The sequence below is a fragment of the Rana temporaria genome, chromosome 11 (assembly GCF_905171775.1).
Source record: "Rana temporaria chromosome 11, aRanTem1.1, whole genome shotgun sequence".
In the NCBI taxonomy this organism is placed as follows: Eukaryota; Metazoa; Chordata; class Amphibia; order Anura; family Ranidae; genus Rana; species Rana temporaria.
The window spans coordinates 104,916,211-104,933,991 of NC_053499.1; the positions used below are offsets into that span (position 1 = coordinate 104,916,211).

At 46.1% G+C, this 17,781-nt stretch overlaps 1 protein-coding gene across 7 annotated transcripts in view; it reads right to left on the bottom strand.

The window, feature by feature from the left end:
• The window catches only part of DUS2 (dihydrouridine synthase 2), a 901,714-nt gene that overhangs the window by 31,688 nt on the left and 852,245 nt on the right, over positions 1-17,781 (bottom strand). For all 7 annotated transcript variants that reach the window (XM_040328788.1, XM_040328789.1, XM_040328790.1 and 4 more), the window contains one exon: positions 10,416-10,503. In XM_040328788.1, coding sequence (XP_040184722.1) covers positions 10,416-10,503 — 88 coding nt within the window. The remainder of the gene's footprint in view (positions 1-10,415; positions 10,504-17,781) is intronic.

Below are 17,781 nucleotides of genomic sequence, written 5' to 3' on the forward strand. Positions count from 1 at the left end.
CTTCAGAAATCAAATTACACCAGCACTGCATATGTTCCTGTGAGATACTCTGCATTAGATACTTTAGGGAAAGGTTCCTGATTGTGCTCATAGGGAGAGAAATGTATAGGAGTCAGTCCTGCCTCAAAAATCAAATTACACCAGCACTGCATATGTTCCTGTGAGATACTCTGCATTAGATACTTTAGGGAAAGGTTCCTGATTGTGCTTTTAGGGAGAGAAATATATAGGAGTCAGTCCTGCTTCAGAAATCAAATTACACCAGCACTGCATATGTTCCTGTGAGATACTCTGCATTAGATACTTTAGGGAAAGGTTCCTGATTGTGCTTATAGGGAAATAAATATATAGGAGTCAGTCCTGCTTCAGAAATCAAATTACACCAGCACTGCATATGTTCCTGTGAGATACTGTGCATTAGATACTTTAGGGAAAGGTTCCTGATTTTGCTTATAGGGAGAGAAATATATAGGAGTCAGTCCTGCTTCAGAAATCATATTACACCAGCACTGCATATGTTACTGTGAGATACACCCTTTAGATACTTTTCTTCTTTTGTGCTATTCCAAAAACATCCATTTAGGGGAAAAAAAATGTTTGCAGTGTTTCCTCCAGTGTTTGCAGTATTTCCTCCATATCTGTACATGTGAGATAAACACTTTAGCTAGTGTTCTTCTATTGTTCTATTAAAAAAACACCCATTTAGGGCAAACAAATATATTTTTACAGTTTTTCCTCCAGTGTTTCCTGCATATCTGTATGTGTGAGATACACACTTTACATACTATGGGCCAGATCCACGTACACCGGCACATTTATAGGCCGGTGTAGCGCATCTCATTTCCGCTATGCCGGCTCAACTCAGAGAGGCAAGCACCGCATCCTCAGGGCATTTCCTTCCAACGTTGCGCCGGTGCAACGTAAATTCCTAGGCGTAATTCTAAGTAGGAAGGAAGTGGGCGTGTTCCATTTAAATGAACCGTGACCCCATGCAAATGAAGGGCCGAATGAATGGCGCATGCGTATGTCCCGCGCCCCTCTGCGCATGCTCAGAACTAGGCCCCGCGTAATCCCTGAGATACGCCTAGGGCATAAATGAGCCCAGATGTGCGCGTCGAGTGCAAAAGTACATCTGCTTGCCCCCCCCCCCCCCCCTGAAGCAAGGTATTTTTTGCTGGTTTGTTTTTTGAGCCATGTCTGCTCCAGCTTCTGAGAAGAGGAGGAGGCTGAACTTTTCTTCCCAGGAGAAGGAGGTGATCATCAGGGCCATGTCCCGCTATGATGTCTACCTCCATGGTGCAGAGAGTGGCAACACGACTAAGGCCAGGAAGATGGAGATCCTGACGCAGATTGCGTCAGATGTCAATGCCTTGGGATACAAGGTCAGGACCACCAATGACATCCAAAAAAAAAATAAACGACCTGCGTCACCTGGTCCAAGGTAAGATGGCCAAGATCAGGACTCATGCCAGGGGCACTGGAGGGGGACCAGCAACTACTCTCACGCTCACTACTGATGAGCAGGTGGTTGCCCAGTGTCTCCACAGGCATCAAGTTGAGGGATTGGAGGGCTTTGACTCCATTGAGGATGCCTTGAGGACAGGTAAGTGTGTTTTATCTCATATCTGGTGTGTAGCATGTGTGGGGGTGGAAAGGAACATGTGACAAGTGTGTGGCTCCACCAACATGTGAATGTTTTGTGTCATCCTCAGATGTGCAGGAGGGAGCTGGGCCATCTGATGCTGGTGGCCAGTCCACACCATCCCCCGAACATCAATCAGAGTCTGACCCCTTGGGAAGCCGTGAGTCATCGGTGGAGGGGAGTGGCCACACCTCTACTCAGGAGGTGGTTGAGGAGACGGTGACCAGTGATAATGAGGTTTGCCTCTACTTGGAGGAGTCTCCCCCTTTGGCTGGGCCCTCTCAGACCTCCACCTCCATCAGGGGAAGCCCCTCAGGGTCCTCCCCCAACAGGTCACCCCCCTCAAGGGTCTCCCCTTCTACATGGCCCCAAGCCTCTCCTGGCCCCAGGAAGGCAGCCAGGAAGACTAGGGGGGTGTCTGAGTTTCTCCCGCAAGATCTCAAGAGGGAACAGGCCTGCCAGACCCGCCATCTGGGTGAGGTTGCCGTCCAGATGGAGCGTGTGGCAGCCAGCATGGCCTCCTCTGCACAGATCCTTGAGAGTGTCCAGGACATCAGTGCGAACTGTGCTGCTGTTGTCACCTGCCTGGGGGATCTGCAGGCCACCACAGCAGGCCTTGTGGATGAGGTCCACACCCTGGCAGAGGCCGTGCGGGAAAATACAGATGCCATCCAGACGGAGGGGAGGCAGTCAAGGCTGCTGCAGGCCGACACCAATGCGGTCCTCACCCGCATCGCCTTAACGTTGAAGGGCAGGCAGCCAGCCATGGAGCAACCAGTGGATGCCCCTCCTCCTCCTGATTCCCCCCGATGAGGCTCCCATGAGGAGCCGGGGCCGTGGCACCAGGCGTGGGCCACGACAGCGGAAATTTTTTTTTTGTGGAATACTCAGGTTTTGAGTTTATTTTTGGTAGACCCAGCACACGGTGAGGAGTGTTGGCTACAGTGTGACTGATGTGTGAATGTGGGGGTGACATTCCTGCCGGCAAATGGGTGTCACCCTCGGTCATTGGGGAGAAGTGATCCCCACGACCCATGTGAATGTGGTATGAATGGACAGCAACATAATTGGAGCCTTGACGTGGCATTGCTGCTCCCAAGTCCTGCATGGTGGACTTGGGCTAATCCAATGTGATGTGGATGTGGTGTGTGTGAGCTAGAGACCACAGTGGTGTGCATTCTCCTTGTGCCATGATGAATGTGTGTGTTTAACGTGCAAAGATGCCTACTGTGAGGCATCTCCTGACTGCTCTTCCCTTCCCAGATGGGGTAGCCTCGGTCAGGGGGGGAATGTCTGGTTCGGGGGTCAGGTCATCACGTATGTCAATCTCCAGGCCCTTTCTCATGGCGAAGTTGTGCAGCATGCAACATGCACCGATGATCTGGCACACAAAGTTTGGGGAACAGGATCCCCCCCGGACTTATGCAGGCATCGGAAACGGGACTTCAGGAGGCCAAATGTGCGTTCTACCACTGCACGGGTACGTATGTGTGCATCATAGTATCTTCTCTCTCCTGTGGTTGGGGGTCCCGGAATGGAGTCATGAGATGGGGCCCAAGTGCATATGCAGAGTCACCCGGAAGGGAAAAGACAGGAGGATGTTAGTCATGCATGTGCCCCTCGTGATGTCTGCATGATGGGGTCGGACAGTCATGCCTGACTCCCATGTCACTCACCAACCAGCCAGCTGTTCGCATACACGTTCTGTTCAAATTCTGTGGGGATATTGCTTTGACGGTATATGTAGCTGTCGTGACTGGACCCTGGGTGTTTGGCACGGACGTGCCATATGAGGCATTGGGCATCAGCTATCACCTGTACGTTGATGTAATGCCAATGTTTACGATTGCGGTATATGTGCTCTGTGGCACGGGGGGGACGTAGTGCCACATGTGTGCAATCAATGGCCCCCACGGTGCGTGGGAATCTTGCAATACTGTAGAAATCACGCATTGCCTTCTGCCGCAGATGCTCATGGGTGGGTCTGATGATGTGGTTGGACATGCGTCTGAGGATTGCGGGGACAACCTGGTGCACACATCTGCTAATGGAGGATTGTGCCATCCCAGCCACAACTCCACTTGTACGCTGGAACGAGCCACTGGCAAGGAAATGGAGTGTTGCCAGTACCTTGACCAGTGGCTCCACTGCATGTAAGCGTTCTGTCTGGCTGGTGATGTCATCATGCAGGGTTGTGGCTAATTCCAGGATGGCAGCAGGGCTGAATCTAAAGATGCGATACACTTCCGATTCCCCCATGCCAAAGACATTTAGGTGCGGTCGGTATATATCCTCTCCTGTGCCCTCCTCCTACATGCATGTGAAGCCAGTAGTATAGCTATGACCATGGATGCCCCTGGCATGTTGGCATACAAATTGTTGTCCTGCAAGTGTGGATTCTCAGCTCGTCTAACGGTGCTGCTGCAGCTGCTCTCCGGCTGACCTGTGCATGTCTGCTGCTGACGTACCCCTGCTTTATGAGGGGTAACTTTAGGCCGGACGTACAACTTACGCACGGCGCGCGTAGCCTGCGTCGGGCGCACGTACGTTCGTGGATCGCTGTATCTCCCTCATTTGCATATTTGAATAGGAAATCAATGGGAGCGCCAGATGCGTCCAGCGTATATATGCGCCCACGCCGCGCAGAAAAGTTTTGTCAGTCAGAAGAAGCCGATTTTCAGTTCTGTGTATACGGCGCATAGTTACGCCGGCGCATATCTACACTTACGCCGCGCATCTAGAGATACGCCGGCGTAAGTGCTTTGTGGATCTGGGCCTATTTTTTCTATTGTGCTATTCAAAAAAAAATTTTAGGGCAAATTATTTTTTTTTGTGCGTTACCTGCATATCTGTACGTGTGAGATGAACACTTTAGCTACTGTTCTTCTATTGTTCTATTCAAAAAACACCCATTTAGGGCAAAAGAATATATATTTTGCAGTGTTTCCTCCATATCTGTAGGTGTGAGATAAACACTTTAGCTAGTGTTCTTCTATTGTTCTATTCAAAAAACACCCATTTAGGGCAAGATCCTACATTTGAGAAAAATGAGGAGAACGTCAAATAAGGGAACGTCAAATAATGAGCTCCTGTTGCAGGGAGAAGACGTGGTCGATCTGTGCCAGCTACACGCACAAGTGAAACACCTTCCTCAGGTGCGAGTAGGCGACAGAGCCTGCAGCGGTATTTGGTCGGGCCTAATCCGGCTCTACCAATGTTGAGGTCAGGAGCAGAACAAGCGATAGTAGATTGGGTTGCTGACAGTGCCTCCAGTTCCTTCACATTGTCTCCCAACCAGTCTTGTGCTGGAAAGTCAGAGTTGGCACCTGCAGCTGGTTGGTTGGTAATAATCTTGCATTTGAGCGTGGAGGCTCGATACATATTAGTAAGTTGCTAGATGCTTTGCATGAAGATATCAAACAACATATTTTATTAGTTACCCCGAATCCTCATGATTTAAAAGACGTATTATTGAGATCAGATCATTTATGGAGAAAGTCAAATGAGCAAGCTGTCAGAATTGATGTAGCCACATTGTTTAGGACAAACACTGAACAGAAAGATCAGAAGATAATATCTAATGATCACAACAGGAGACGGAACTCTGGGTCAAACATAGGTGATATTCATATGAAAAACAGAGCTGACCAAAATAATAATAAGAAAAGGACCTGGATACCATTTCCTCAGTTAAAACAGAAATATGACCATCTGAAGATTGAGTATGATAAGATGAAAATAGAATATTACACACTATTAGAACAGTTGAATGGTACAGATCTGTTTTTGAATGAAAATGACACTTCTATAGCAGTGGGGGTGAATTAGCTTTAAAGTGTAATCATGTAAATAGTACTTTGTTTTGGTCCTTGCTAATGAGTTTTTGTCTGAGAGTTTTTGTCTTTCAGGTACAGTACATTGCTGGAGATACGCGTTTGCATGTGAATAGCTGGAGTAATTGTTGGCTAGTGGGGGAGAAACTCTGAATGGACAATGTCACTATACAAGAAATTATAAAGAATTCACGGACACTCTCTCAATATTCATCAAGCAATGGATTTTTTTTTGAACATTCAAATTTTTTTTTTTCTCTTCATTTTTTTTATTATTTTCTTTTCAATGGACTTACCCAACGCCCTATTTTTTTCATTTTCTCCCTTTCCCCGATATATTTTGCTTTTTTATTATGTTTTATTTCTTGAACTTAATCTTAAAACCAGAGCGAAGCCTTTAAATCTAGAATAATTTTATAACATCTGTACATATGACATAATGCATATTGATATCAATATATTTACATCTGAGGTGATGCCGCACAATGGCTGGCCATAGCATACATTATAGAAGTTGGGTGGTTTTCCTAAATTTATAAGAGGGGTGAGTGAAATTCATCACTCTAGTCATGATTTGAAACATTGTTGAATCAGTAGTTTATAATATGCTGAAGGCTATGACACATATGGATGAAAGAGACCTTTCTACCTTTCATAAAAAATACTGGCAAGAATTTCCACTGCTGATTTGTCTGCACAGAAGATCTGATAAACACTGATGTCAAGCTGATACTCTAAACCATCGCATGGGGGAATATTATATATATATATATATATATATATATATATATATATATATATATATATATATATATATATATATATATATATATATATATATATATATATATGTTGGTATACCATTCTGGTGGAATTATGGACTGAATGATACAAAACAGCTCTATTAAAGGCAATGTAGGGTCGGCCTACAGCACATTATGAAAGCAAATTGTTGCTGGCAATCAACAAATTCAGAATATTGATGTTAAAGGAACCAAGTGTCCTGATTGGTGGATTAATGATTGAAGGTGTCAAGTGCAAGGAAATAGTTTGCAGCACAGAATTTTTCCAAACCTTGTTGACCTTAAAAGGGACTGCTGATACATTAATGGTTCTTCTTACTATAAAGATGGAAGATGGAAGAATTTCAGGAATTGCTGGTGTTTGTGTAAAAGCATCATTAAAAATGAAAACTTTGAGCCTGGAGATGAGAGAATGCTGGACTTATGTGGATTGGACCTCCCAAAACATACCAAGCTTTACTTTCAGTGAGATAGTGAGAGATGTGAAGTCAGAATGGACTGTGACATCAGCTTGTTTTTGCACATTATTCAAGATTGTGATGTGATTTACAAAACAAGGAGCAATCTTTGAAATAAGGCCTAACAGCTATACGGGCCACGAATGTTTACTGAATCCTTTTCCAGTCATGGTCTAAAGTTATATTATCTAATAACTGTTTCATGGGGATATTTTAGAAGTTGGTGAAGAGAGATGTAACCAGTCTCAACTTAATATTTCATATGAGCCATTGTAAAGCATCCAGTACCTCAAACCATAATGCTTGATGTATGGATCAGTTCTAGTAGTATAATTCATATTAATATGTTTTTTGTTTGGTTTATATTGTTGTGGTAGAAGGCAATTAAGAATAATTCAGAAAAGTAAGGAAAACCTAGAGATGGCTTCAATCTTAAGAGCCAGGGATGTCTAAGCAGTTTGGTTGTGAATCGATTCTAATTTGAACCGATTCAAGTGGGGGAATATGTAGTAGTATATGTGGTAATATGTTGGGTGTTATATATATATAAATATATATGTGTGTGTATATATATCTATATTATATAAGTCCAACATATACAGGCCGGATTTCGAACCTGTAATTCAAAAAGACAGGAAGGGTTTCAAACATTACTCAATCAGTTGAATTAAATTAAATGATAAGTCTAGTTTACACATCAGACCTGTAATTACATGTTACAAGTCAAAAGAGGTTTGTCTATTGTCAAATAGGCAGAGACAGGATGGAGTCGTTTTTACTAGGGGTGTCCCAATACCGATACCAGTATCGGTATCGGGACCGAAACCGAGTATTTGCGGGAGTACTCGTACTCCCGCAAATACCCCCGATACTGAAATAGAATACTTGTTTCCCCCCCGCCCACGCAAACCCGTCGCCGCAAACCGCAAAGCCGCCGCCGTTAATCAGCGTGCGGGGAACATTACAGATTTCGTTTGAATAGCTGTATCCCCGCCGCGTATAGACACTCCCCCTTGCGTGGGATTGGACGGATGATCTGTCCAATCCCGCGCAAGGGGGAGTGTCTATACGCGGCAAGGATACAGCTATTCAAACGAAAGCTGTAATGTTCCCCGCACGCTGATTAACGGCGACACGTGTGGCATCATCCAGGTATGTAGGACATGGCTGCATTATGTGGGAGGCATGGCTGCATTATGTGGGGGACATGGCTGCATTATGTGGGGGACATGGCTGCATTATGTGGGGGACATGGCTGGAATATGTGGGGGACATGGCTGGAATATGTGGGGGACATGGCTGGAATATGTGGGGGACATGGCTGCATATGTGGGGGGACATGGCTGCATTTGGGGACACATTTAAAAAAGTATTGGTATTCGGTATCGGCGAGTACATAAAAAAAAGTATCGGTACTTGTACTCAGTCCTAAAAAAGTGGTATCGGGACAACCATAGTTTTTACATATCAAACCATTACTCAGATCACATCCAATCTAATTACTTATTAGAGGGCTTTATTAGTATGCAAGGGTGCATACCAATTAGTGACTTCGGCTGAAGTCATTTACCTGCTACAGGATGTGTTTCCTGCCTTTCAAATAAAAGATGACCAATCAAATTGCTCAGCTATTCAATAAAACAAGCAATAAAAATCTTGGAAGTTCAGTCTTGTGACAGAGAGAATGTAATCACAGTTTTCTCTCTGTATGGGTTTGGAGACATAGGGCTCTGAAGAGATTTGAATTATAATCTGTTGGACTTTTGTATCATCTGTGGACTTTGGACTTTGTATGTTATTGGAAGTTAATTAAATTTGCGTTCTCTGGAGAACCTGGAGTGAGTTGCTGCGAAACAACTTAATTTATGGTCATCATACTAACATCTAAGATATTAATTATCTAACCGGAGTACTGGACACTATACATACACTTCTAGATCACTACAGGCTGTCACTGTACACACAGCACACATGGTATACACACAACTGTGCACACTGTTATTTTAGATTCTTCTTTTCTCTTAGCAAAAGTGTATGGGATATGAGAGTACTTCACACTCTGCCGGTAGATCACACAATCGTAGTAGCATCTTCACATACTGTTTCCTCATCAGTAATTTCATCTCATCTCATTTGAGATCCAGGGAAGCCCCAGGGCAGCCTCGCTGCACACTTTCCGCAGGCTTTGTGATATAAGGGACCACAGAGCAGAGGAGAACTCACCTAAACTTGCAGCCAATGGTGGCCCGGCACTCTGCCCTCCCAGCCTATAGCAGCAGGAAAGGGATTTACCGGTAACTCTTGGAACTGTTGCACCTTGGACTTCCGCCCCGGCAGACTGCTCCCCTTTAAATGTTGTGCCCGCACTGGCTGCCCTCCTACAATATGCCACTGCTTCTAGAAACAAAAGTTTAGAGTGGAAGGTTTTCTGCTGCTAATGCTAATCCAGAAAGCGGTGGACAGCTTCTGATTGACAAGCTAAAGGTTTATGAATCAGCAGTGATAATTTTAATAGCCACGCTCTGTGCAACATCATCTCATGCCATTATAGCACAAGCAGCCACAGTCTACTGTACATGAGGGACAATGGTGCTTTGAATTAGGTAGCAGTGTAACAGCATTGTTCCCTTATCAAAAGAAGCTGCGTACGGTGGTCTTCACTGTCAGGCTCAACAGGTTCTGTAAAAAACTTTGTAGGGGGACTATGGGAAATCAGTAATGGCGCATGAACTTACAATTAAGTTTGCACCGTCAGGCTCAATAGGTTTTGTAAAAAACTTTGTAGGGGGACTATGGGAAATCAGTAATGGCGCATGAACTTACAATTAAAGGGTCACTAAAGGAATTTTTTTTTTGCTGAAATGACTGTTTACAGGGTATAGAGACATAAAAGTTAACTGATTCCTTTTAAAAATGATTAAAAATAGATTAAATTCAATCATATAATGTGCCTCTAGTTTCACTTTCGGTTTTAAACTGGTTTCATGTTTCTGTGAAGTAAAGAGACCCACAGAACAAAAACAAACAAATCCAGGGCTGTGTTTTGTTTTTAAAATGAATCTGATTGGTTCTGTTAAGTTTTAGACACACAGTAATGACAGCTTAGACCACCGTGAAAAGCTCCCAGTACTGTGGTTATAAGGAGCCAGACAAGCAGGAAGTGTGGAGATCACAGCAGAATTACAGCAACTTCAAAGCAAAAACGAACAATAAGGACATGAAACCAGTACTGCAGTAAGGTAAAGGACGCTATTTAGCTTAAAAAAAAAAAATCCTTTAGTGACCCTTTAAGTACTCCAGTAAATATTTTTTACTTTTTAATTGGTGGCAATAGTTTTACTACAAGAATGTGCTACTGTGCTTTGCACTGGTTTATTGTGGGAGCCATATGGTTCCTTTAACCCCACTTCAACATAAAATTGTTGTGTTGGCAAATGAGAGCCCTAGTCCATAGAAGACAACTGTTTCTATTTGCCACACAAAGGGTGGGTAACAAGCCAGAAACAGCTGTATACAGTTAGAAATATATTGATTTATAGTATTAGGCTGTATCTGTGCAGAAAACCAAAGTTTCTGGTTGTACAGTTGGCCTAGGGACAAAAAAGAATGATTAGAATATCCCTGCCCACTATCCTAAAATGAGAAATAGTGTTTAATTTACAGTTAATGAACAACTTACAGTCTGATATACAGGTTGAGGAAGCTTTTCCTTTCTGCACCATTCTAGGAGGACCATTTTTGGAGTGATTTGGGGCAAGTAGTCTTTTCTATGAAAGGAAAATAATGCAATCATAAGACATACAAAATGGGACCCAAACAAATACATTTGTTAATCTTTCAGTGCAATGTCATGTATATGCTGAATAATTTTTATACATAACAAAAGAATAACTTTAGGCATGGTATGCATTTCAAAAAAATAGTAAACATTTCATAATTACAAAAATCTATTTTTCAGAGCAAAATAGTATGTTAAAGTGGAAGCAATGTCAAAACCTAACTCTTAAGACTACTCTCAGCCACATTCTAAGCCTAATCTATCTAGCGCTGTAAAACAAAAATCTTTATGCTTACCTGTTTCGCAGCTGTTCCGGTCTGGTCTCCAGCGGTGGTTGCTGTGTTGAGGAGAAAACCGACGACGGCTGTGAAATACCTGGGATGCGACATCACCCATAGACTTACTATGGGGCTTCCACTGTGGCTGCCTCTCATGCACGCTCCCACACACTGAAGTCGCTGCTGACAGCTGATGCTGGGATCAGACCAGAGCAGCTGCAGAACAGGTAAGTATAATGGGCCAGATTCACAAAAGAGATACGCTGGAGTATCTACTGATACTCCGGCGTATTTTCAAATGTGCTGCGTCGTATCTTAATTTGTGATTCACAAACAAGATACGACGGCTTTTGGCCAATATCCGACAGGCTTACGGCTTCGTACGCCTTCGGATCTTAGGCTGCAATACTTCGGCCGCCGCTGGGTGGAGTTTGCGTCGTTTTCCAGCGCCTGGTATGCAAATTAGCTTTTACGGCGATCCACGAAGCTAGTCGCGTGCGTTACGTTGTTTTTTTCCCATCGCAAAGTTAAGCTATCTTTTTCATGGCTTAACTTTACACCAGCCATGTTAAAGTATGGCCGTCGTTCCCACATCAAATAAAAAAAAAAAAAAAAAAATTCTGCGCAAGTACGTTACGCACGTCGCCATTCACAAACACGTCGGGGCGCCGTAATTTCGCGCAAAGCACGTCGGGAAATTTACTAGCGGAGCATGCGCAGAACGTTCGGCGCGGGAGCGCGCCTAATTTAAATGGTACACGCCCCATTTGAATTAGGCGGGCTTGCGCCAGACGTCTTTACGTTATTCCGCCGCAAGTTTATACTCAAGTGCTTTGTGAATCAAGCACTTACGAGAAAAACTTGCGGCGGTGTAACGTAAAGACGATACGTTACGCCGCCGCATTTGTACCTGAATCTGGCCCAGTGATTTTTGCGTTACAGGTCTAGATAGATTAGTCTTAGAATGTGGCTGAGAGTAGGTTTAGTGTTAGTACGGTTTTGACTTTACTTCCACATTAAGGCTAGTGATGGAGACGAACACTAAGGTGTCTATGTATTTACTGTGCAAATATCTCAATCGCTCACACAGGTACCATACATTTTTATTGCAATTTGCCTAACATGTTTCCCAGAATCTTCAGCATCAACAATGCAATATTTTTCCTGAAACAATTCACATAAAAAAAGGATTGTTTCCAGAATCATCACATCATGCATGATGCCACTTTAGCCTGTAAGCACTATGTGGACTCTAAGGCAGTGTTTCTCAACTCCAGTCCTCAAGGCGCCCCAACAGGTCATGTTTTCAGGATTTCCATTATTTTGCACAGGTGATTTAATCAGTTTCACTTCCTTGTAATTACCACAGCTATTTAATCGGTGCGAAATCCTGAAAACATGACCTGTTGGGGCGCCTTGAGGACTGGAGTTGAGAAACACTGCTCTAAGGTCACAGAAATACCAATCAGCACCTTGTCAGACATGCATACAGCTTCTTTTTTTTTTTTGAGCCCACTATGCACTGGGCAAAAACAAAACACCAAGATGAACTTGTATGCGAACACAAGCACAAAACAATTCAATAGGCTGTGTCTTTGGCTCACTCCCAGGCACCCTGAGGCGCAGGATTCCTGACAGGAGCAAGGCATACTCAAGTCCACCTGGCCAAAAGGCCTGGCAGACCCTGCTCCTCATGATCAGCCACAGCCCACCAACGAGTACAAGGTGGAGATCTTTACTGAAAATAGACCCTTTCCAAGGCCGGGGAGGAAGGAACCTAATGGCCACACAACCTCCCTCTAGACGTCAGGGTAGGCCCGAAGACCAACAACCTACCATCTGCAAGTAAAAGCAAAAGACTATATAAAGTGAAGTGACAAAACGTGAGAGGTGAATAGATAAAAGAGTAAAAAAATTCCAATGTGACAATGGCTAGGTCTAGCCCACAAGGTGTGGGTCACAATAAAAGCATAGGCCCAGATTCTCGTAGATTGGCGTAAAACTGCGGTGGCGTAACGTATGTCATTTACGTCATGCCGCCGCAAGTTTTACAGGCAAGTGCTTTATTCACAAAGAACTTGCCTGTAAAGTTGCGGTGGCGTAGCGTAAATCCCCCGGCGCAAGCCCGCCTAATTCAAATGAGCCGGGTAGGGGGGCGTAGAGCATTTAAATTAGGCGCGTTCCCACGCCGAACGTACTGCGCATGCGCTGTCCCTAAAATTTCCCGACGTGCATTGCGCTAAATGACGTCGCAAGGATGGCGTCCAGCCCCATTCACGGACGAGTTACGCAAACAATGTAACATTTTCAAATTGCGACGCGGGAACGACGGCCATACTTAACATTGGATACGCCACCTAGGGGGCATGTTTATCTTTACGCCGCGCATCTCTTACGGAAACGGCGTATCTTTACTGCGACGGGCAAGCGTACGTTCGTGAAATGGGCGTAATGACTCATTTGCATATTTTATGCCGACCTCAATGGAAGCGCCACCTAGCGGCCAGCATAAATATTGCACCCTACGATACGACGGCGCAGACTGTCGTATCTTAGGCATGTTTAAGTGTATCTCAGTTTGAGCATACACTTAAACATACGACAGGCTTAGATTCGGAGTTACGTCGATGTATCTACTGATACGCCGGCGTAACTCTTTGTGAGTCTGGGCCTTAGTGTTGTGGCCTGGTGCAATTTCACACAATGTGGTCCAAAAACCCATAGTGCTACTCTGGCACCCCTGAGACACCACTCCCTGGGTATGCTCGACACTGCAGGCCTTCTGCCAAGCAAGGTTGCACAGTTCAAATCAGGAGGCACTGAGCCCCTCAAAATCCTCTGCACCACTAAAATACTCCCCACACCCACCTTACCTTATGGCTGTTTTGGTTTCTTTCCCACAGAAAAGTTCTCATCATTCCAGCAGGGATACTATACAGCAAATTATCCCAGATAGAAGGCTAGAATGATCTCAGAGCACCCCTACTGGACACTGATACGTATACATAGAGTAAACCTGATTTTTTTTATTATAACGACCACATGCTTTCACTGTGTAACATTACAACCTTGGGTACTGTGCAGGCCAGCCACCAGCATCCCAATAATCGCTGACATCACTGGTTTATAAAGAGGACATTTGTCACCTGCAGAGCATCCTTGTTGACCCCTGCCCCTCAGCACTGGGGTTACAATAGCTACATGGAGGAGAGAAAATAAGGGGGAAGAAAGGCTGGAATACTAGTCAATAACAATGTTAAAATATGAAAAAAATAAATCACCTTTAATGTTGGGTGTTTTATGTGTGTGTGTATGCTGCTGCAATATGTAAAACTATTAGTTAATTTTTTGCCTCAGATGACTGAAAAAAGGTTGAGAAACATGGAGTTACACAACTATGAGCATGCACATGAAAATGAGCACGACTGGCGTTCCTGACCAGGGCTGGTGCAAGGATTTTTGACAACCCTAGGGCGAAACCTAATTTTGCCGCCCCCCTCACACACACATTGACTCCGCCCCCCTCACTAAAAATGTGCGGCACCTATTTCTTCAGCAGTGGTCCACAGGTTTGCACCTGTGCCTCTGGACCTTCTCACCCCATCACTGTATCACTCTGCATGCCTGTTCCCCTCTGCACACACCCCCCCCCCCTGTACATCTGCCCCCCACACACATCTGCTACCCCTCTGTAACCCCCTTGCACATCTGCCCCCCCACACACATATCTGTTCCCTCTCTGTACCCCCTGCACATCTGTCCCCCCCCACACACACCCCTGTCCCCCCTACACACATATCTGTTTCCCCTTTGTACCCCCTGCACGCCTGTCCCTCCTACACACACATCTGTTCCCCTCTGTACCCCCCTGCACATCGGCCCCCCACACACACATCTGTCCCCCCCACACACATTCAGTACCCTCCTGCACATCTGCCCCCCCAAACACATATCAGTACCCCCCTGCATGCCCCCCCCCACATTAAGTACCCCCCTGCACATCTGCCCCCCCACACATCAGTACCCCCCTGCACGTCCGTCCCCGTCCCCCACACACACATTCAGTACTCCCCTGCACGTCTGCCCCCCCAAACACATATGAGTACCCCCCTGCACGTCCGTCCCTGTCCCCCACACACACATATCAGTACCTCCCTGCACATCTGCCCCCCCCCCCCACACACACACCCCTGTTCCCCCCCCTGCACACCTGTCCCCCCCTACACACATATCTGTTTCCCCTTTGTACCCCCTGCACGCCTGTCCCTCCTACACACACACACATCTGTTCCCCTCTGTACCCCCCTGCACATCCCCCCCCCACACACACATATGTCCATCTGTCCCCCCACACACATTCAGTACCCCCCTGCACGTCTGCCCCCCCAAACACATATCAGTACCCCCCTGCACGCCCCCCCCCCCCACACACATTCAGTACCCCCCTGCACATCTGCCCCCCCACACATATCAGTACCCCCCTGCACGTCCGTCCCCCACACACACTTATCAGTACCCCCCTGCACATCTGCCCCCCAAACACATATCAGTACCCCCCTGCACGCCCCCCCCCCCACACACACATTCAGTACCCCCCTGCACGTCTGCCCCCCAAACACATCAGTACCCCCCTGCACGTCCGTCCCTGTCCCCCTCACACACATATCAGTACCTCCCTGCACATCTGTCCCCCCCCACACACATATCAGTACCCCCCTGCATGTTCGCCCCCCCCCACACACACATATCAGTACCTCCCTGCACATCTGTCCTCCCCACACACATCAGTACCCCCCCTGCATGTCTGCCCCCCCCACACACACATCAGTACCCCCCTTGCACGTCTGCCTAAGCCCCCCCCCACATATCAGTTCCCCCCCTGTGTACACAGTGCAATGCACTATTAACTAACAGAGTCCATGCAGAGTACGAAGCAGAGTCAGTGGGCCAGATTCAGATAGAATTGCCTATCTTTAGGCGGGCGTAGCAGTATCTCAGATACACTACGCCGCCGTACTCAGAGAGGCCAAGACAGTATTCACACAAGCACTTGTGCCTAACTTTGCACCGGTTCTAACTTAATTTCCTCGGCGTAAGTGGAAGTGGGTGTGACCTTATGCAAATGATGTTCTGGACGTGGAGCAGTGATTTACGCCCGGCGTATGCTGAACGGAGCATGCTCAGTACGTTTGTTCCCTTCTGAGCATGCTCACAACTATGCCGGCCAACTTACAGAGATACGCCGGCCCAACTTACACCCAGCCGATGCAAAAGTACATCAGTTTTATTTCCCCCCCAGGGAAGGTACTTTTGCTGTGAGATGGCTGCTCCCGTTCCCCACAGGCAGAGGAGGAAAAAAAACTTTAACACCCAGGAGATGTCAGCCCTCATAACAGCAATGGAGGACTTCTGACCAGGGCCGCCATCAGGGGGGTACAGGCAGTACACCTGTAAGGGGGCCCGGGGGTCCCCAGGGGCCCGGATGGGAACCCCCCCTTTTTTTTATAAAAAAAATATATATTTTTTTTATATATTTGTATTTATATTTTTTGATGGACAAGAAGGCCTGGCTTGCAGTCTCTGCTCTAATTCATTTCAAAGGGTGTTCTATCGAGTTGAGGTCAGGATTGCTCATCCATGTCTTTATGGACCTTGTTTTGTGCACTGTTGAGCAGTCATGTTGGAACAGGAAGGGGCCCCTCCCCCAAAACTGTTTCTACAAAGTTGGGAGCATGAAAGCAAAATGTCTTGGTATGCTGACGCCTTAAGAGTTCCCTTCAATGGAACTAAGGGGCCAAGTCCAACCCCTGAAAACAACCCCACACCATAACCCCCCTTTCATCAAATGATTTGGACCCAGTCCACAAAGCAAGGACCATAAAGACATAAATGAGTGAGTTTGGGGTGGAGGAACTGGACTGGCCCTGCACAGAGTCCTGACCTCAACACCTTTGGGATGAATTAGAGCGGAGACTGTGAGCCGGGCCTTCTTGTCCAACATCAGTGCCTGACCTCACAAATACACTTCTGGAAGAATGTCAAACATTCCCATAGACACACTCCCTAAACCTTGTGGACGGCCTTCCCAGAAGAGTTGAAGCCTTTTATAGCTGCAAAGGGTGAGCCAACCCAATATTGAACCCTACAGGCTAAAGGATCGCACACACGATCGAATATTCCGATGGACGTGTTTTGTCGTATAATCAAATCGATCTGTACGCTCCATCGGACAAAAGAGCAGAAAAACTACGTAGTTTTGTGAACTGTTGGCTGAAAAAGTTCTGCCGTCTGTATGCAGAACAAGTTCACGGCCAGTGCCTTTCGGACAAAAAATATATATATAATTATTATATTATTAATAAAGTGCCCAGAGTTCCCGGATGGAAAGCCCCCTCTTATTTGGTAATTTATTTTTATAAAAAAAAGGGGGGGTTTGCCACCTGGGGCCCTGGTGGCCTCCGGACCCCTAAAAAAAAAAAAAAAAATGTTTTTTTTTTTTTTTAAGGGGGTTCCCATCCGGGGCCTCTCCAGCTGACTTGAGCAAGGTCTGGTGCAAAGTTACCCCTGCTTTTTGACGGGTAACTTTAGGCCGGCCAAAACAGCTTAGGCACACCGCGCCTAGCTGTGCCGAACGGGTCTATGTTCGGAAATGGGCGTTTCTCCCTCATTTGCATAGGAAATCAATGGGTTCACCAGATGCGTCCAGCATAAATATGCACCTAAGATGTGCAGGCGTAGGCAAGTTACGCCGGTCGGGAATAGCCTATTTTGGTGCGTATCTAGTTCTGTGGGTACGGTGCATAGATATTCCGGCACAAGTTTAGACTTAGGCGGCACATCTCGAGATAGACCGGCTTAAGTCCTACCTGAATCTGGCCCAGTGTTTGCTTTTTTTGTGACTGGGCGCAGGCTACAGCACGGAGCGCTGCCTGTGCTTCCACTATACCTGAGCCAGCGGTGGTGATTACTTTACTCCGGGTCCAAGAGAG